General features: G+C 37.6%; 1 protein-coding gene across 8 annotated transcripts in view; it reads right to left on the reverse strand.

The window, feature by feature from the left end:
- LOC121629120 (early endosome antigen 1-like) overlaps window positions 1–22,313 on the reverse strand; it is a 118,475-nt gene that overhangs the window by 95,046 nt on the left and 1,116 nt on the right. For 2 of the 8 annotated variants that reach the window (XM_041968674.1, XM_041968673.1), the window contains exons 2-5: window positions 18,687–18,836; window positions 7,051–7,109; window positions 5,200–5,271; window positions 1,826–1,877 (exon numbers count right to left, since the gene is read on the reverse strand). In XM_041968674.1, coding sequence (XP_041824608.1) covers window positions 1,826–1,877; window positions 5,200–5,271; window positions 7,051–7,109; window positions 18,687–18,836 — 333 coding nt within the window. The other 6 variants (XM_041968676.1, XM_041968675.1, XM_041968679.1 and 3 more) reach the window with 6 other exon arrangements.

Genomic DNA, 22,313 nt, shown 5'->3' on the forward strand with positions numbered 1-22,313 from the left:
ATTTACAACTGTAACATCTATAATAGTACTATAGAACTCTAAGTATTTTTATTTTTACTAACTTTGATCCATGATGAACAGTTCACAAATTTTAATGCAAATAAATTCCTCATAGCAGTCTGTACTTACAACCGGTTGTCTTGTGAGACAGCACGAGTCAGAAACAGCAACTGAAGTCACACCTGTTAAGACTACACATTGACCAGTAGTCACTGATTTTATAAATGCTACAAACACTAAGATTAAAATAACTTTTGACAGTCGATAATTTCATTTAAGTTTTATTTACATGCAAATCTTTAAGAATGTTCCCATGTGCAGCTCAAACACAGACGGCACAGGTAAGAAACGAAAATGGAGCATTCGCACTTGCAGGGCTGTTCTGGCAGCACTCTTCAACGAAATTTAGCTGTGGTTTTTGTCCAACACGTCACTGCATTTACTGGTAGTTGCCTTTTTAATAAAATGCATGGAGAAAGTTGGCAACAAAGAGCAGTTGTAAGCCAGGAGTGGAGCTGCGCCACGAGTGAGGAAAAATACATTAACATACCTTTACAGTAGAACAAAAATAGTATAATTTGAAATCATTTGGTCAACTGTGGTAATATCAGCCTGCACCAAAAATCTTTAGAAGAAACTGTGTTAAATATTTGGATTGTTTTAATAAATTGAAATGTAGCAGTTCAATGGAAATACTGCAAATCTTTGCATATGTTCCTCCCACAGTGGACACATCTTTTAGATTGGCCTGATATGTGTCAGACTCTAGAAAGCCTCTCAGTTCATAGAAAAAGTGCCAATGCAGACAATATTTTCAGTGTGTATGAGACTGGCTCAGCAGATCCATTTGTGTGTTAGCATTGCAGACAAACCAGTTAAAGAGACACAAGATGAATGAAAATATAAAACACTGGTTGGAAATATGATTAGGACAACAAGCTCCACTTATTTAACTCATTGCTCTAAGGCTCTAATCACACAAACCACTAATTAGCAGCAGCGCAAATGAGTCAACACACTGGGAGCATAAACAAACAGCAACCAGACAACACACACATAAACAACTAACAAGCTTGGGTTTACCACAAACACAAATGCATGTGTGTGTTCATTGCTGCAAGCCTGTGAGAAAGCTTGTGTGTGTTTTAACCATAAGCCACAGAAGACAGTAAAACAGCAGTGGGTATAATTTAGTGACACCCTGTAAGGAGGTGTGGGAAGGTCGTAAAAAACTCTCTCTTTTAATCCCAGCCGGCGATGCCATGTTTGTTACCCAGGGCTGTGAGATATGCTGGTAATTCATCACACACGCCACGGCTTCCTGTTAAACCTGGCTGCACATGGAGCGCTTGTAGCACAGCTGCCAAACCAATATCGTAAAAAAAGGCTTTGCCACTTCTCAAGCAGGCTTTCAAACAAGAAGCTTGCTGCAAAAAAAAAAAAAAATCTACTTTACTATATTTTCTGTTTCGATAACGGAAATCAGTTTTTATTTTTCGCCATTTCTGGCTTATTTATTTTAGAAACTACCTGGACACGCTCATTTAACTAAACCTTTTACAAAAGCTTGATATAAAGAAACAGTAAATATAAAAGGGAGCATGAACAGCTTTTAAATTAACATTTTTTTCCAAAAGCAGAAAGGCTTTTAGGATCACATTCAATAGATATTTTGACAAAAAATTTGTTTATTCTTTATAAAAATTATTTTCTTTATAAAAATAATTAAAAAAAAAAATACTAAGTTGATTATTTTTTGCTTTTGATAAAAACGATCTCCAAGCTCCCTCTCCAGAACAGAGCTGATCATGTTTTCGGTTTCTACCTGGATTTCCAAGTCTTCTGAATCAGATCCCACCTGGACCATGGAGCCGGTGCTATAAATATAAAAACAAAGAGAAGAAGAAGGAAAGGATGACAAACAATTAGTGATTAAAAAAAAAACAAATAGATATAAAACTACAAAACTGTTATCTGTTTGAATACCTGTAGAGGTTTCTGTGCATACTATTCTAGTATGTTTTTTATTCTTTTTTTGTTTCTTTCTTTTCTAAACACGTATTATCCAGTTCATGGTCATGTGGATGCTGGAATCTTTCACAACTGCCACCAGGCAAAAAGGCACGTACAACATTGACGAGTCTGTTAGTACTGTATTGAATTCATCACATAAAAGCCAAAATCCAGACCATTTAAATACAGTTTGGGCCTTTCAAGAAAAATCCTAAATATATAAAGACTTATATTAAGATAATACACTAGACAAACACTGAGGGAACCTTGATAGTGGCTTTCAAAGTGGGAAAAAAAGAAACATATTGAATGTGCAATGTATAAACGGTGTAGTGTGTTTAACAGATACAAAATGTAACTTTAATAATAACATTTAAAAAGAGCAAAGACATGATGAGCCTGGTGAAGTCCGTGCATGACGATAGCTCGTAGACCTGATTTATTTCTATCTGCAAGCATGTTTGTGAGTGTGTGTTTCCCAGCGGTGAAAATACGCTTGCTCTGCCCAGCAGACACCAATCTGAGTCACTAGTGACAGCTGTCACACAGCCAATATAACAAAAAAAAACATCATAAGGTGGTGCGTGGTTCTGTTCACAAATACACAGGCATCTACAAAGGCTCGCGCACGCAACTTCATATTTACCAGCCTCATGAGATGAGCTATTCTGATGAAACTTTGCACAGATTAAAAATGTTAAACTCACATTTGATCAAGCGTGTCTACACTTTCACACCAGGCAGAGAAGGCATAGCTAGATTTGACAAAAGTGACATGTGAGCAGATAGAGAGCGCTGAGAGTTAAATCTTTCACTCCAGGAAGAAAACAACTTCTCAGTCAAATGGAGTAAAAGCCACAGAGGACAGCAAAAAAATCTGACTTTACACTAGTTTATTTCTGTCTATGAGAGAATGGTAAAATGTGTGCACATCTCTGCTAATCACCCACATGATGACCCCCCCTCCCTCATTTTAACATCTGTGAATTATAACTGCCAAGCACACATGTGTGAAAAAGATCTTAAAATCAGATCTAATGTTTACAACTATTATACAAATTACAACACTTTCATGAACGACAGCTTCTACAGCTGCATTATGAAATGATTTGTCTTTTATTTAGTATATTTTAGATTAAAGAGGCTTTTAAATAAAAAAGAAACTGCAGCCAGGTTCATTCTTTTCTCTACACCTGGATGGTGTGTGTATGTGTGTACTATACACACATTTGTGTACTACAGAAACTGATACTACTGAGTGGGGGAGGATGGAAAAATGCCTCCAACTACATTTTAGTCAAAAAAGAATGCAGAAAACAAAATGTGTAGAAGTTGTATTATATAATGACAGATAATCTTTGATTTCCTGAATTATTAGTAAATAAAAATGGATCATCTAACAAGAGCAAAAAGTTGTATTTCAAATATTTAAATGCTTTTTTTGCTAAATAAATCTAAAAACATGCAGCAAATTCTGGTTTACAAAATGTCAAAATGCAAATTTATTCATGCAATTCATGGAGTGTGTGTGCATATTATTGTATGTCATGATTACGCAGTAAACAAATGAGTCTATATAACTTACAATATTGTTGTTATAAGCAGCAGGTTAAACAAATGACACAATGTCAAGCCAACAGATGAGCAGAGGATTCCTATTTAGAGCCATAAGTGTTGTTATGATTACTGTGCGGACAGAGAGCAGGGTGAGTAAATGTGACTGAGGACTCTGTGTGTGTATCACTGCAAGCGTGTGTGATATTAAAGCAAGCTCTCGATTTCTCAAGCTGTCACTCAGGCCTATTAAGCAAGGCTAACAAAATTAGTCATGAATATGCAGTAATAACATGCAAATTGCCACCAGTTCCCCCCACCCTGTGTGCATGTGGGTGTGTGTGATAGTGTATATGTGTTTGCCCTCAGGGCTATAGAGATTGGCTCTGTAAACCCAATTCTTTCTACATCATTACAGCAACAAGGCATAATTCATAAGAATAATATAAACATGCATGTTGCCTGACATGAATGTACAAGCAGACACATGTGCATGCTCACCTACACAAAAGACAAAGGTCCCTTGCACCACCCCTTTTCCCATGACAGAGCTCATTTACTGCAGGGTGCTTTGTTTAATATTGAGAATTGAGAAGTTTGGGGCTTCCTATTTACATGCCGGTGCCTGTAAATACACCAACATGTAGATAGTCTGTTGCCTCCGAGTCCCCGGGGTGATGTTTGACAGCCTGGGTGCTGCCACAGCAATTAACCTCCCTGTTAATGAGGGATGCTCTGTCAAGCAGCCAGATGGCACTGCCTGGCACGCTGCCATGCACACACATGTATGTACATATGCCCACACCAGTGCACACGCCCACACTTAGAGACAGACACAGACACACACACACACACATACATATATATATAGACACACACACACATATATATATATATATATATATATATATATATATATATATATATATATATATATATATATATATATATATATACATATATATATATATATGTTTGTGAACACATGCACATATGTAACCATGTTTCCACCCGCTGTACATCTAACTGTTGCTGGTAGTCAGCACCCCTCAACAATTCCTGAGGCGCCCCCTCTTTTTCCTCTCTTCTCCTGCATTGTCTGCTCTTCACTGTTCCGCTCTTCCCTCCCCGGCTCCATCTCTGGCAGCTGCTTATCCATGTCGCAGCACTGCAGATGTCACAACTCACCAGCTGGGGGAACAGCAGGGGAGGAGAAGAGAGGAAAACATTTCAGAGGAGAGGAGGAGTTTGTTGCATGTCTGATTTTGACAGAGAAGCAACCAGCTACATGGCGATTCATGCATTCATACTTGACTGACTAATCCACTTAGTGAGATGAGTTTTGTTAATATTTGTAACTTTTTCGGATATGTTTGACAAAGTTTCTATAATTAGATATATAATTCTGAATTTGGTTGTTGAAAAATATCTATTGCATTCATATCAGCAAGATTAATGAATGTTTAGATATGCATACTTTACTTTTTCTGCTTTGTGTGTGTTTGTTAATGAGTCAGGCAGTTGGCTGGGGCACAGTCCACTCTGTGTGCCTGTCTGCATGTCCATATAGCAGCCCACCAGGCCTGCGTATTGATCAGTTAGCTTGGCCTAATAGGAGAAGAGGAGCCTGACCTGGGAAAGTCAATATGAAGAAAAAGAGACATATCCTCCTCCTGTCCTGAGAGAGAAGTGGGAAAGAGAGGTCTGGAGAAAAAGAAGCAGAGTGCAGAAACAAACAAAGAGAGGTTTTAATGTCTATCTCATTACTATCATCATAAAAAAATGAGAAAATAGTTAAGGAATGGTTCAGGAAACAGCTGGACAAAAGAAAAACAAGCAAAGCCATCAGAAAAATAATAAAGCCGCCATTCGCCTGCAACCTAAATAACTTATCACTTTTGTAAACAGAAAAAAAAAGTTTGGAATTTGAATAAGAACGCTTACACTGAGGGATACAGCCTGTGTGTGAAATAAGTTAAGCTCCTACCTTTCCCATATGACAATCAGGATATTCTGTCAAAGCTTGTGCTTTGTTTATTCTAACTAACTTTCAGCATTTGACTGCTTTTGGCAAAGAAAAAACAGCATTCAAGTTAACTCAAGTGTAAAAGACTCTACAGGAGATTATACTTTGGGAAAATAATTAAAAAATTGGGGGAGATGGAAAATAAAAAAAAGAACCCTGACATCCACTCACATCAATACGTCGATAGATCAGTGTGTGTGTCTGTGTGTTACACCATTCCATCAGAAATATATAAATAAATTTTGTAGATAAACAAAAAAAAGAAAAAAAAAGGAAATGGAAAAGTAGATAAAAGACTTAGGTTTTACCACACACACACACACACACACAAGCATACCTGGCTGAGTGATGCTACCCTGGAGGGTGGCTTCAATCTGATGTGTTTAATGTTGACGCTGTTGGCAAGAAACACACACACTCACCCGCTGTTTAAACCTGTCATTTCATTTCATGAGACCTGATTTGCTCGTTTCATTTATTTAATTTTTTTTATTATTATTATATGTGCAGCCATTTAAACCGCTCAAGGTGTGATGCAAATCCCCACATCTCTGACAGCACGTACACTGACTGAGGATCCCTCACACCCCTCAGAGCCTTTTACACACATGGCATAGAAACCCTGCACAGCCACAAACTCAACTGTGCCACATTGTGCAAGACCACCGATTCCTGCTTGGCTGGGTGCTTTAATTGGCTGCACTGCAGACTGTCAAACTACTGACAGTTACTTTTGACCATATTTGGATGTGGGGTTTTTTGTTTTGTTTTTTTTGTTTGTTTTTTTGTTTGTTTTGTTTTTTTTTTTGTTTGTTTTTTTTTTTTCAAATGACAGCTTGTCAGGAAATAAATAAATAAAGAAAGATCAGATCGCAATCATCTCTTGATGAAATTACAGATGCATTTTAAGAAATAGTATTACAAAGTATAAATACAGTCAACTGATAGATAGCTTCAAGGTCAAAACTGACCTCCCCCTCCTCTGGTGGGTTTAAGCCTTTAAGGATGAACAATCTGAAGCGGGAACAAAGACTTAAATGCAGAAAAAGCAACTTTAGTTTTGTGAAAATGTGTGAAACCTAAAATATAAATCTGGTTCCTAGACAGGTCTACATTAGAAACAGAACCTGTCTTAGAGAGCTGCATAGTGGGAAATATCACACAGGGATTTGCATATCACCATAGGGACAGTGGTGTTGCAGTGACTCCCTAAGGAGAGCAACCTCCTTACAAACAGACAGAGTCCCTGAGGCCAGCTGTGTCACCTGTGTGTGTGTGTGTGTGTGTGTGTGTGTGTGTGTGTGTGTGTGTGTGTGTGTGTGTGTGTGTGTGTGTGTGTGTGTGTGTGTGTGTGTGTGTGGGTGGGGTGGGGGGGTACATACTGCATATGTGTGTGTCTGGTTGATTCATGGTCATATTAGTTGTTTAAGTTGTTTCAGCTGTTTGCATATACCTACTTGGATGTGATGGACGCCGCAGGTGCAACCGGCAAACTCCTCAGATCACTGTCATATACCTACAACAAAATCACACTGAAGTCAATGAAACAATGATTATTCATTCGTTATCAACATAGATATTTATATAATGTGTGGCTTGAATAAAAATTAAATATTATGATCTACAATACATGACGTGGTCTTCTTAACTAACCATTACACATTTAAAGAAACTAAAAATATTTATATATTATTTGAGACTAAATAAATGATAACTAATTTAATTAGAAATATGAAATTGCTACTGTAAACACAACTGACAGCTCCCTGGAGTATACCTGTGAGGAGTTTCACCCCTGACTAATTGCTAAGCATTAACATCTGATTAACACAACATCATCATAGTATCAAAAGAAAAAAGGTGAATAAACTACTAAAGGTAAAAAAACAGAAAAAACTGAAAACATATTATATCAAAGACAGTATAATGGATCAGAGACTTAATTAGAGGCATTATTATTCTCATGTCTGCTTTGGTTTTCTTTTTTAGAGATTTAAAAAGAATAAATCTGAACAGTTGCATTGTAGGAAGTCACTTGTTCTGAAAGGTGGATGATGACAGAAAAAGGATTTAAAACAGCACAGACAGAGACAAACACACACACACACGGTTTGCAGATGAAAAATAACCCTCAGCACTATCCTGGCTGACTATCTCAGCTTGTTTCTTTTTCTGACTCAACATTGTGAGAAGACTAAAGAAACAAAAAGGGTTGACACAATTATTGCAAGGTCACTTCATGGAAGGATATAGGAAAAACACAAATTAGAAGACCTAAAAAAAATAAATACACAAAAAATAAAGAGGAAAATTTCTAAAAACGCAACAGAAAGACATGAAGCTTGACAGAGAGCACCGCGGCAGTGCTGCTGAAATATCAGCTACTCTATCGCCGTGGTGACAGGGGTCACTCTAAGAAAAGGAAATCAATGGTGACAGCAGTGACTCACAGGTCAACACATAGCCCCCCTGTGTGAGTGTATTTGTGTCTGAGTGTACTTTAAATAAGAGCTCATGTGTGTTTTAATTAGACATATGCTTAGCGTGTGCATTTGTGTGTTTGCAGCACATTGGATAGAAAAGCAGAAACCCACATTTACACATTTCAACACACAAAAGCATCAAAAAGAAGAGCTGCTGCACATGAAAAGCTGAGATTTAGTCCATTGAATGTGATATGGTCCTGCAGTCCGCTGAGCAAAAACAAATTGTTTTGGAGGACACTATTTTATCAAACATTTAGGAATCCATAAAATGTTGAAAAAAGTACATTTACAACTACTGCAAAGCTAGAGACATTGACTAGCTGTGTGGCCTTTACCACTTGGCTTTGGCCAATGAGCTGATTCCGTTCAGTATCCTTGGACCGGTGGTGCTATTGTAAATAGCTAACATTCCCACATTTCCACCACTTTTAAGCGAAACCACTCTAAGCAAGGGATGCATCATCAGTAGAGGGCACTGTACACCCTCTCTTTCTGACCTGTAGCATTTGACAAGCCCACTGATGCCGTAATAGTTCGCGTCTGAAAAGCTCCTTTGTTTTTGTACCAGATGAGAAACAACATTTTTAGCTGATTATTTTTCCAAACGCTCCAAACAGTTCAAAATTAGGCACATGCACAGGAATGGGAATGGTTCCACGCTGGTTGAAAAAGGGTACTGATGTCAATCTGGTCATCGAGCCATTTACATTGACACACAACATTTTCTCCCCCTTCATAAAACTTTCATATTCCACTGCAGATGCAATGTAACAATGAGAGGTCTTGGCAATTGTAGAGGTCAGTGGCTAATATAGGTAGGATGTGTGTGTTTGGGAGTGTGGTTGCATATCTGTGTCTGTGTATGCATGCCTTATATACCCTTGGGTTAGCAGGAGTTACGACCTGCTTACATTATTAAGGTGAGTAGTAGGCTGTGTTATGTATGCCTAAACAGCCAGTCAATTCATTACAGATGCAATCCCCTAAGTACATGAATAAGCACGTGGCTTTCTCCCTTTCTCTGCCTCTCTAAACTGTAAAGGAGACAAAATATTGGTGTGATGTAGAGAGCATTAGATAAATCAGAAAGAGGAACAAATTAATAATAAGGAATAAAACAGCATTAGCTGATTAAGTATGTATGGTAGAGTGGCGGCTGTAATTTACAGGCAGCTGGGTTCGGTGTCCGGAATAAGGTCTCATTAGAGATCACTGTGCATGTGGGTGTGTGTGCGTGTGTGTCCATCCAGTTAGTAATCTGTCACCAGTGGTCTCAGCTTTATGAAAAGACCTGCAATCTATGATAATGAGCCCTGTGAAGGTTATGACTACGGTAAATGCATTTGTTAGTGGGAGTGCTTATGTATATGTGTGTGTGTCTGTGTGTTTTATGTGTAATAACACAACATCATTTGTGTGTGGCATAATAACTGGTCAAAGTTGAGGATTTTTTTTTCTTTCCCCAGCAGACCTCAGCTGTCCATTTGTTTACATCTCAGACTTACTGACCTAGCATGTGCCTTCCTGACTGACAGTGACCTGCTAACTATTACCAGGTCACAGTGTGTGACAAAGGGCTTTTTCCATTAGCGTCCCAATCTTATGAAATGCTCTGTTCGCTGAACTTAGACACACCAAATCTCTAGGTAACTTAAAATCACTCCTTAAAACTTTCCTTTTTTGAGAAGGCCTTTTGCAATAACAGTTATAAAACTTTTTCATCATTATTTTTATTTTTAATATTATTTATTGTTTGTTGTTAAAGAAGCCCTGTTTATTTACATCTGTGGTTCTACTGATGGAGGAAACACAGAGTGGGTCAAAGCAATTTACACAATTACTGCAATAAACCAGCATTAGGGGGCAAATGCACAGAGCTTGGTCCTATCAATGGCTTTTTGCTCAGAAACAGACATGAGGCTTTGTGAAGTTGCAACCACTCTCCTTCCAATAGATCTACCCCACTAGATGATGAATCCTGTGAATTCGATCAGGGATATCCATTAATATTGAGTTCATGAGGTTAGCATTACAAACATCTTACAGAAGAAGCTGAATCTGATGATTGGAGGTGTTGGAAAACACAGAGTACCATTCCATTTATTGTGGGACTCTCGCTGTGCCGTTGGCTGCAGCTATCTGCTTCTGTGACAACAACAAATGTACACCAAAACATCAGCAAATTATAAATCACAACAAAGCCCTGCCTTAAAGGTTACTCAGTTTTATCATCTGTTTTAATCTAAATGAGATTATTTAAATAAATAAATACTGTTTCTGAAGAAGGTGTAAAAACCAGCAGGTTCCGAACATAAATTCACTTTACTCAAGTAAAAATCAGGATCAAAGTTGGACCACCTACTCATCTTGGGCCAATTTTTCAAATCAAGAAATGTCATTTCGAAAAGACAAAACAGAAAACATGATGTGATATGTCGGAGCAGAACTGCATCCATGAGAATGAACGTTATTAATTTTCTAATTTTGCCATATTGTCCTGCATACTCCTCCTCTTGAGATACATTTTCAATTGAGGACATTGCCATTGTAATAGTAGAGAAAGTTGCTTAAAATACTCAGCAGATAGCTAAAAAAGAAAATTTGAGAGTTTGGCGTTAATAAAAAATAATAATGTTAATTCCAAATCTCATAAGATTAGCTCTGTTTTAAATAAATATTAATCTAAACTTGAATATTGCTCTCACATTTGAAAGAGACGGCAGAGAAAAGAGACATTGATGTGTTTTTTTCCCTCCGTGTTAGAAAAGGATCGATTGCTTATGAGGCATCATTTTTTCATGTGTTGATTTCCAGCATGTTACATTCTACATCAACTACCCTGGAGCAGGTTAGGTTTTAGCCTAAGTTGCTATGGCAATACATCCTTGTAAGAAGAGAGCCACCTTTGTAACATTGAACACCCAGGGTTGAACTTAAAGTTAACTCAATAAGCCTCAAATCCTTATTCATAATACAGCCCCCAGGTCTTTTCCCTGTTATGGGGGAAAAAGAGGAGAATCCAACAGTTAAAATGTAACTGGTGATATCAGATATACAGAACTTCCACTTAAAAGAGAAAAAATCTATATTCTTATTTATAGTCACAAAATTTGCTCCTTTTCTGCATTCTTCTGTCACTGTTTCTCTTTCCCTCCCAACACTTCAGTCATTTCTTTTCTGTCCCCAGCCTGCAACCTCATCATAATCGCTTGCCTCCTCCTGTCTCCGTCATTTGCCCCTCACCCACGCCTCCGATTCCCCATCTCCACCTCCCGCAACACCATCACTTTCCTTTTCCGTGTTTCTTTTTCTATCTGAAAATAGTCGTCCATTTATGCAATTGTTCCCTTTTTTCCACAACCTCTCCAATTCTTCTCTCTGGAGCTAGGTCAACTGAAAGCAACAGAGGAGAAAAACAAAAGCAGGAATGTGTGTGCCGTGCGTCACCAGATCAAAACAGAATGTGACGGATGAAAGAAATAGAATAATTCAACTTGCAGTGATGGTGACCAGAAGGAACACGCCAGCATCTTGTTCTACATCATTAAAGCTTGCATGTTCTGAGGGTGGACTGAAAGTGTGGAATTCTTTTTTTCTCCAGAAAGAGATCGAAGTATAAAGTGATGCAATCCTCTTTATTTGATGAAGGAAAAAAAAACATCTGTTTTATTCTGACATAAGTTATCAAAGAGATACAGAATGACATCAAATTTACTGAATCAGCCAATATCTATCCTTCATTTATTTAGTAGTTGCTTCAAGAAGTTAGAAAACTTTTAAATCTTCTACTAGTTTCAGTCTTTAACTGTAATAAATCCCCTTCATTCAAACCAGCAGCTGCTTTCACTTTTACTGTTGCCTTACAAAACATTTGTCCATGTTACTTTTAGTTTGCTTTTAAAATAAAACTGAAATGAAATAATTACAACCCAGATTAGGGAGCTACAGCCATCCTCGTGTCAGAATGACGGGTAACAGATCCATCCTGTTGCTGATATATTAACAAAGGTTTACAAGGGCAGAGCTTTACATATGTAAGTTTGGCCTTATGGCTGACCTTACAATGCACTTAGTATCCTGTACAGGGAGTAATGCTGCAACCACTCCTACAAGCCATTTATTCCAGCTAACGACCGTCAAGCACTCATAAATCAGCATTAGGAACCTCTTTCGCCCTCTCTCTCCTTCTCGTTTAGTGTCCTCTTTCTTTAGCTCCCTCTGCTCCTCTGATCTTTTCTCTTTCTCTTCTGCGGTCCTGTCTTCACCGTTGTTTACCCATTTTACGTCTATCGTTCTCTTTTGAACTTGCTATTTTCTTGTCCTCTGTTTTCTTACTTTTATTCTGTCCCCATGTTAGTCTTCATACACTAATCAGTTTTGTTTCATCCTGTGCCAAATTACCTTTTTTTTTTGCTCCCCCCTTGTCATTAATGTACCTCTAACCTCTGTTATCCATTCTGTTTCGCCTTCTCTTTTCCTGCAGATAGAGATGGCATCCCTGAAACTTCTAACCTGTTATTGGCACCTCTATTGATTTTAATTAAGCTAATTAGTTCATTATTCCAAGGATCAAACAGGGGCATCCATTACTGCACAGAGAGAGGGGTTGGAAGAGGAGGAGGCAGGTGGGGGACTTGGGGTATGGTTGGTGTGGGCGGTGGTGGGTTGTGGAGTTAATATGGTAATGAAGACGATCAATTATCACTCACAGCAAAGTCATTAACAACAGCATTAGCATAGTCAACCATCACAACCCCTTGACCTCCACTGCTCTGTCTTTCTCACTCTCACTCCATCTCTCCCTCCAAGCAGCTGCTACACAAGCAAATACTTAAGCATGTGTGAGGGGGTGAGTGGGGGGTAGTGAGAAGAGAAAATGATAAAGGTCACACGGTTCAGAGACTGTTTTTAATGCAGCCCTGAATTGAGTTTCTGTATTCTCTCATTGACTTGAGCTGAGCAATCACTGCTACACAGGGTCGGCCAGGTTTGGTGCAAATGCTTTTTGCATTATGTTCCATGCATGAACTATATACTGGATGGTCAGATTAATTATGCTCTTAATCATTTATAGCAAAGAGTTTATTTGAATGCTATTAGAATTACTCTAGCTAAAGTGCTGAGGACATGAGTAAACAGATTAAAGATGAACTTAACTAAATGCTGTGGTCATTCTGATTGTGGGGTTGTGTTACCATTTCCAGACAAGCTGCTCTCTTGGGGATGAAGAGATTTCTCACTCAACATTACTGTGACTTCTCGATGTCCCTTATAACATGTTGTTTTCTTGAACTACAGCCTGGAAAGCAAAGTGGGTGTTAAGAATGTCACTACACAGCCTGTTCCACATGACAGGAAAAATTATGTTCTCATTAGCGTGGATTAAGTCATGAAACCAATTTTCTTATTTGGTTCCCAGGCCTTAAGATTTTAATAAGTCCTGTTTTGTGGTTTATGGGAATGTCATAGTCACTTTGTGAGTCACACAAAACTCAACTGAAGACATTGCTAATGTTCACTTACGGTAGCTTTTTTTTTTTTTTAGTCAAACTTTTTCCCCATCATGTGGGTGTTTTGAATTTGAGTGGAATGGCAATAGTTTGAGAAGTGTGCACAAATGGTGAAATGATGAGATGAGTGGATGAAAAAGAGAAAGAGTCCTCACAGATAGTCCTTAATAATGAGATTTGATCTGAACATTTATTTTCTCATGAACCCATGCATGAAATCTGCATGGTAACTTTTTATCTTGCTTTTAATCATTTTAATCTAATTTATTATCTTACTGTGATTCTTGCTATTTGTTGCTCCCTTTTACTATTTCTTAATATCTGTAATGTTTTTAATGTTTTATATGAAACCCTTTGAATTGTCCTGTACATGAAATGTGCTATACAAATAAACTGCCTTGCCTAACTTCATTCCATTCCCAAGCCTACGTCTTCCACACTGCCCTGCAAACCAAGAGTTGTGTGTCATTTATGCTATGTTAAATAGGACTATGGTCAGAGTCTTCTGCATATTGAGCTTGAGGATGTGTACTCAGAGGAAGCAAACGTATCAGTACCTTTACAAACCATGGGGGCAGTGTTGCGCAGTATAGCTCATGTGCGAACAGCAAAGGAAAATGAAGAACTGACTGCAATGTATTTAATGGCCGCACAGACCACCGCCATTCGCTGCATTGCATCTTTTGTTATATCATGATTTCCTCCACCGCCTCCAGCTTTGCAATTGTCTGAAACTGGCGTCAGAATTCAGAGGTGAACTCTGAACTCTGCCCTGCCCTCTAGTGGATGTTCTGCCCAACAACCATGCCAATGTACAGGACACATGGGAGTTTGTGGGCATTGATGTTGACAGCCTTTGACACAGTTGTACCCATCGACATACTGTACTTAAAGGGAGCATAAATGGGGCTTTAGGCTACATCCACACGGAGCGATAACCAATCTAGTTTAAAAATGGTTTTCTGTAAAGATGTTTCAAGAAATGTTTGCGTCCACACAAAACCACTGAAAACACATATGCCAGGCCTGTAATGGCAATGTAATGCTGCTACAGAAATACACCAAAAACAGAGAAGAAGAAATTAGAATGACAAATAAAAGTCTAAAGTGTAAAGTCTATTAAAAATGTGCATAAACTTGTGCAATGTAAATAAACAAACGAATAAGAAGAAGGTGGAGAATCGAGCTTAAACGAGGTCATTTGTGTGGATTTTGCATTTTTCAATGTGCAGATTTTGCTGTAAAAGCCTCATCATGCTCAGTAACTTCTGGAGCATTATGCTATTATGGTCATACTACAGGGATATGGTGTCATCAGTTCAGAAAACAGTAGCATGTTTAGGTGTATTAACTTTGAGGCCTGGTTTAGAAAATTTGTGTCTTTGGGTTCCGAAAACGTCCGTTCCAAGTGGGCAAAACATCCAAATGATAGTAAACTTAAGCGGATAAACCTAAACTCATCTCCATGTGGACATGGGCTTTAATTCTGCATCCATGTACCAGACTGACACAAAAACAAACATATATTTATTTAAAAAATAAATAAATAAATAAACATCAAGCCAATTGCACAAATTGTCTATTAAAACTACATCAACTGATGAAAACTAAAAACACATTTTGAATAAATTTGTGATCTATTGGTCAGAGTTGAAGAAATTAACGATTTACATATGTTTATTTGAGGGTAAGTTCTTTATTTATCATCCAGCTGTCACTGAAACCCAAAACTGACATAGATCTATCCAACAAAAGGATGTTCTAAGATGGCAAGATACGTATGAGGATCTTTTGTCTGCAGCTTAGATTAAATCAATGAATATGGACACAACGAAAACATTTTAAAGTTACATTGTTACATCCATTCTTTATGACAAGACAATTTGGTTTTTTTTCCACTATTACCCTGAGAAGACCATCATAAGGATCAAAAGTCTGCATCATATCTCAGACACAAGCTCTTTGAATAAAATAACATTGTTGTAATAGGGAATAGCTTCCTAGGGATTAACCACATACATTTCTATTTTATATAGAGTATAAAGAGTATTACAAAAAACAACCTAAAAACTAAAATAACTGGCTTGCAGGGTGACACATTTTAAAACAGGTATTTCATATTTTCAACAAAGTTATTTTAATTCAAGTTTGTATTGTATGCAGAGGAAAAGCTGGTCCTATATCAGTCTGCTTATAGATGATAAATAGACCACAAACTAATTGCAGCTATCTAGAACAGAGAATACAAGCTTTGGATTTCATGATATTATGACCACAAAACGAAGTCTGTTTAGTGTCCATTAGAGTTTAGGCCTTTAGTGCATCAACAAGACCATACACTACGATTCAATCAGACGTTAGCCAAGCTCCTATTACAGAGCTCATTGCATCGTTTACATGGTGGAACGGTCCATAAGTAGCTCTAAATGCTCCTCATTTGATTGGATTTCACATTATGGACATCAGAGCAGAAACACACTGTTGTCCCCCGACTACCCTAATAGACTGTTGACTGAGGCAGTCCATTTGTTTGTATTTGTTTGCCAATCTAGACCCTGAAAACACACAAACTAACATAAAGAGACAGTGAGGGCATCATTTCAGATGGGTGAAAATGGAGATTCAAAAGCTCAGAAAACGGGTCAATACAGTGACAAACGACTATGCTGCCTCACACTGTGTCTCTTTGGTTGCCATAAGAAGCTGCTGCTAACAATAGTAAAACTATGCAAACAGATCAATTAGAGGACTCGTAGCAACTAGGAGAATGTCACTTCAATTAGTTTTACAAACTGTTCTTCCTCTGTTCACCTTCAGCTGATTTATATATATATATATATATATATATATATATATATATATATATATATATATATAGGCAAGTGAGATACAAATAAGTTAGTTAGTCCTCCTTGCTTATAATATAAATGAAAATTAATAAATGTTTTCGCTTTTCTCACTATACTGTCAGCATGTACTGCACTGCAGCTTGAAAATAAACACTATAAAACAAATTCAATAAAGGCATCTGAGAAAGCACCGTAGAAAAGGAGCTGCAGAGACGTTTGTGTTATTGGTGCTAAAGCAATGTCAGTGAAAGAGATAAAGTTCTACATTGATGAAAAAATTGGAGCGCTTTGAATGGTAAGAAATGCAAAGCATCGTGTTACAGCAACCTTTATAGTTTCAGTGTAGACAGCACATAGAGCTACCTCTTTGACCTTCTTCACAAAAGCAGGTAGGTACTTTGATGTATAATAGACTTTAATTACTTTTCTGTGTGCAAAATCAGAAGAGTGATATTTGACAAAGTTCTGGCCACATGTGAAATAGAAGAATAACTTAAGGTCATTACATTAAGTGGTGATGATGGTTTTAGTCCTGCCTTGTGTTGATGAAAGAAGAAAACTGAATTATTTAGTCTACACTTCAGCAGAGGATTGTCTGCACACAGCCTTCCACCTCCAGTCCACAAGGAATGAATGATAATAGTATGTAGTTTTCTAAAAAAAAAAATGATCGAGGTCACAAGCTGACAAGTTAATAGTGGACCTTCAATGCTTGACTTCTTTAGTTAAGTCAGGGCTGGACGATATGGCCAAAACGTTTACCACATTATATTTCTTAATTTTGGTCGATATGATATAATTCCGTAATCGATATAAACAATATAAAGAAAAACTGCCAAAAAACACCAGATCCTCATTGACAAAAGTAAAACTACATTACAGTTCCCAAAAGTCTCCAATAATACCAGAAAAAGTTGCTAGTCACTTAAAAAAAAAAAAAAAAAGTCGCTAGAGGGGAGTGAAAACGAACAGGACAAAGTCGCCAAGTTGGCGACACTGAGCCAAACCACTTCCGTACCATTGAGTTACTCTTTGCTCTCTTATCAACTATTTTGTCTGCGTTCTCTTCGCTTGTAGAAGCTTCTTCAGTCATGTTTGCATTACGGACATGAGCACTCGTTTTGTAGCTAAAACTAGCAGCGTTGGAGCTTAGCCTAGCCTAGCCTTCTACCTCGCGCAGCCAACTGCTGCTGGGCTTGGCCGGGCTCCGTGTCTGTGTGTACGTCATCACTTACGTAGCCAGTGTGTTGCAGCTCCTTCTTTTGGCTTGAACACCAGTCAGTAAAACGCTTTAATCATATACTGTGTGTATATTGAAATATCGGAAATGTGTTCAAAACTCATATCACCGGTATTGAATAAAAGTATATTGCGATATATATTGATATTGAATTATTGTCCAGCCCTAATTCAAATGTTAAATATTAAATAATGATGCTCACCATTATACATAAAACACAAACCAGTATCAGAGCCTCATGCTGTTCGTAATTGCTTTTTCATTGTGTCATTATTCTAAATTGTAATATTATTCTGTCCAAGCAATGAAAGAGTTTCACAGATTGTATGATAAACCATATTCAGCGAGATACCGATTGACTGGACTGTATGAAGCAGTAGATGCTTAAGTCTCCATTACTGCCCAAAAAGAAAAGATGCTGGACACAATGGCGTTGCAGAAAATAAAAGAAAACCATGAACTGCTCTTCTGCCTTTTTCTCATTGTATAGCTTTCAAAAAAACTAGTTTCTTGCTTATGCATGGCGACTATTGTTTAGGAGACTCTCCCTCTTTACTGTCCTGACTTGGCCTGCTTACTACAGAAAACTAAATAAATGTCCCCACTTGAACTGAGACATAATTGTAGCAAAACAAGTCATTTATTTTAGTACATAGCTAATAAAAAATACATTATATAAGGTAAATCTTAAAAGCTAAGCCCTACCATTATGCTTTCTTTAAATTTAGTAAACTTATAATGACTTTCTTTGGGCTATTTTGGACAAAAAAAAACCTTTAATGTCAAAATCCAACTCTCCACATCAACATCTTATCATTTCTTTCCTGTTGGGAGAATGTGAAATATTTTCCTGGTTTCTAAAACATTGTCATAAAGACTGTATTTGATATATGGACATGTCTCCTGAACACATCAATACCACAAATATAATAACATAAAAATTCCTGTGAATTTGTTTAAGTCACGTAAAAGACTGTTTTAAAATTAAAGCATTCATAAAAGTCTTACGTCCATCATGTGATCAGACGTGCACGGCTTCATTTCCGAATTGGAAGCTTTGCATCCATCCTCCCATTGCAGATGCCCAATTGTCTGAACAAGCATGTGGTTCTGCTCTGTCAGGTCATTCACACAGGACTGCAGGAAATTCACTTTCTTCTGCAAGAATAGTACAAAAAAAGCAGTTAGTGACTAAGCCAAATACTTAAAAGCTCTTAAAAAGTCATTGATGCATTACAGTATGGCTGGTGACACAAAGCCTGATCTACAGTGGAGTCAAGCAGCAGAAATAGTCCTAATCCACCCTACTATCTTCTCTCGACTTTTCACTGGGCAATAAAAATGACTGCATTCTGCATTGAGACCAAAGTACGGTAGTGAATACAAAATAATACTGCACATACACTAAAATACAGTGTATTATCTACTCTGACATATAAAAATCAGTGTTTACCTGATGTTACTATAAGATGTGACTAAACAATGACAGCGATATCCTCATATGAAAGCCTTCCAAGGTAAACGTAATAGCCAGACAAACAGAAAATACAGTATTTTTTATTTACTATTATCTTATGGTTGTGCCATTAGGGTAGGTCCATTGAGATGAAGAATCTGATTTAACACAATAACACAGTGGATGGGGAGTCAATAGTCTCAAACTGTGGCAAGCTTAAAACACACATGCACCCAAAGACAAATAGTGGAAATGGTAGTGGTATCTACTAAATATAGCCTCAGGCTCTATTTCCTACCAACAAGTAACCCATACATTTTTAACATTTAGAGTGAGATGTACAACTAGAGCTTATAAGGAAGGCTCAGACATAATGATATGATCAAACAGCATGTTGAGGTTTGGGACATTTATTAAAATCTTCCAACTGACCATCACCATGCTGTTTATATATCTGCAGGGATGTTTGTGTTTGTGTGCTGGTGGATGTGGAGAAGTCACTACTTCCACCATACCAAGTGTTCACTGCATAAAAGAACACAAACCCACAGATTTAGGATGATTGTGTTTATATGAAAGAGACCTAAATGGAGCATGAAAGATGAAAGATGCTTCCACTTGTATCCCCACAAACAAGTGGGGATAGCATTTATTAAAAGCCACTCAATTCTCAAGCACTAAGCCTGGGATTTGAGAAAACTGGAAACTTTTAACACTTTCTCATCACAAGCGTCTATTTTTTAAAGTTATAAACAAATGTATACCTGATAATGCTGCAATGAAACGGACACTTACGGTGCACAACTAGAGAAAAATTCAGCAAGTTATTCTATTATATTAGTATGTACGTTGTTACATTGTGTTTATTTGCAATTAGCTCTCAAGAAAATATACTATTTAGCAAAAATTCTCTAAAAAAAATCACTGTAAAAAGAAACAGCCAATGGATCTGGTCACCATAAATATTTAAATGTATTACATAAATCATCCACTGCAGGTTTCACCTTAATGAAGATGTTCAATGAATTTTGACATGAGAAAAACTGACTTCTTTTCCAAAACCTCTGTCCTGATTTTCTCAAAGTTTGCATGTATAAAAACAAGTGCTAACTTAACAGCACAAGCAAAAACATGTAGCAGTTGATTTCCTAACCGGCTGCACCAAGGATTGCGTCTGTTAAACGGGCAAAATAATGCATGTAGCGTGTTTGTCCTTAATGAATATACAACATGGCCAAGAAATCGCAAACTATTGGGAAGAGCAGATGCAAACAGATGTAGCATCATTTACATTAAACTGATTGCTTTACGCACAAATGGCTGTTGTTATGGTGGAGAGGAGGAGGCACAGACACCACGGAAAACGACAGAGTGCAACTTTGCCGCTCGTGTAAATATTTTTGGAACGCTAGAGACAAAAATTATTTAAACACATGGCTGTGTTGCTGTGCCATCACCACTGCTCGTACCCCATCTTCCATCCCTCTCTTAAGGGCATTAATGACCATCCTCAGCCCTGATACAGCACTGACCAGCTGCCAAGTGTGCGCTGCAATGCGCCCTCATTAGAGCACACAGAATAAAAGGTGCCACAGGACACACATTTATTTGATCAAATGTCTTGTTTCAATTTGTCAATAAAATCTATTGTTTAGTCACATACCTTGCTCTGCAATCAGCTCTAGCGTGTCATAACCAGTATTTCAGTCATCTGCTCCTCACAGTAAGTGAGCTGTATCAGTTGCTAAATATTGGTCAGAGGCATCTTCTGTGCCCCACCTGTCTTATTTGCTGAAGTTTTATTACAAGCAATTTGTTTTGGAACTCCGTTTTATATCTTGTCACCTCCTCTTAACCTCATCTGGTGTTTTGCCAACTGCATTTACTGTTCATCATTCTGGTGATGTTTAAATTTCTTTTCTGGAGCTCAGCAATATTTTTTTTCATCTATTAATATCTGTATTTCATCAGGTCTTTTTTTTTTTTTTTTTTTTTTTTGCATTTGTGACCTTTGTGCTCTGCTCCTAAACTCTCCATGGCGAAACCACAACGCACACTAAATCCTCATTTGTATACTGCGGTTTGCACCTGTTATCAACTGCGCCAACATTCTTAGTTAATCACCCACAAATCACAAAACAATGCAATCTCTTTGCGTGTGCACGCAGTTGTGCGCTGTTCATGGCCGGATTTACTAAGATCAAACACGGAGGTCAGAAATATTTTGCTTTCATAAGGTTGCCCTTCTAAGATTCAGAATATATGACTTTTGTACTGTTTTATTAAAAAGAAATATTGTGATGAGCAGACAAGAGTTGGCCAAAGGTCTGATTTTTATTTCTGGAGGAATGCATTTGAAACTTCTAATTTTATTGTAGGTGACGAGACTATGGTCCCACACTGACATACTACATCTTCAAAGTTACCCCCTGTACTGTCTTTCAAGTGTGTTTTTTATATTATGTGTACTTCTTTCCTTCAAGGGATTGTACAGTTAGCTAGATAGCCTTAGCATACAATGATTACAGCTGACAAAAACAAAAGCAATGCCACAAAAGTTTAAATTAAACTGCCTTTGAGGAGAATTTGTACATGTTTATTCCAAAAGGCCTGTCCCCTATACCCCAAAAGTCAATATGCCGTAAACTGACCTCTGATGTTTAACATTAAGCAAATTGACAAATCGGACAAATCTAAGGTAGCATTCAAGGCTTGTCATCATGTTTTAGTTTTCTATGTTTCAGCTTTGGAAAAGTTATTTGTGAAAACATCCTTAAAGGAGAGTATAATAATATACTTGTTGTGAATTTCTTACTTGGCTGTTTGTTGAAGTATTTCAACATTTTAGGAAACATCCTAAACCAACAAGGGGTTCACAGAAGAATAAGTGTTGCATTTTCAATGGACAAGCCTTATGATTAACTGTCCACATAAACCTTTAGGACTTGGGCGCTCCTGGATTCTAAACGCATAACCTTGTTAAGTGGGCCCTCGGCTGGGGCCGGCTGACCGAAACCCATCTCTGAAACCTTGTTATTCTTGCTTTGATGCACAGTCCAGCTCACACTGGCTACATTCAGCAGCTAAATGATGTCACATGACAATCCTGATGATTAGAAACCTTTCTTTTTTAAAATATGAGTGTGGATCTGTGTTCCTGATCTCTACCGCTGAGATGG

This window comes from Melanotaenia boesemani, chromosome 18, assembly GCF_017639745.1.
Source record: "Melanotaenia boesemani isolate fMelBoe1 chromosome 18, fMelBoe1.pri, whole genome shotgun sequence".
NCBI lineage: Eukaryota > Metazoa > Chordata > Actinopteri > Atheriniformes > Melanotaeniidae > Melanotaenia > Melanotaenia boesemani.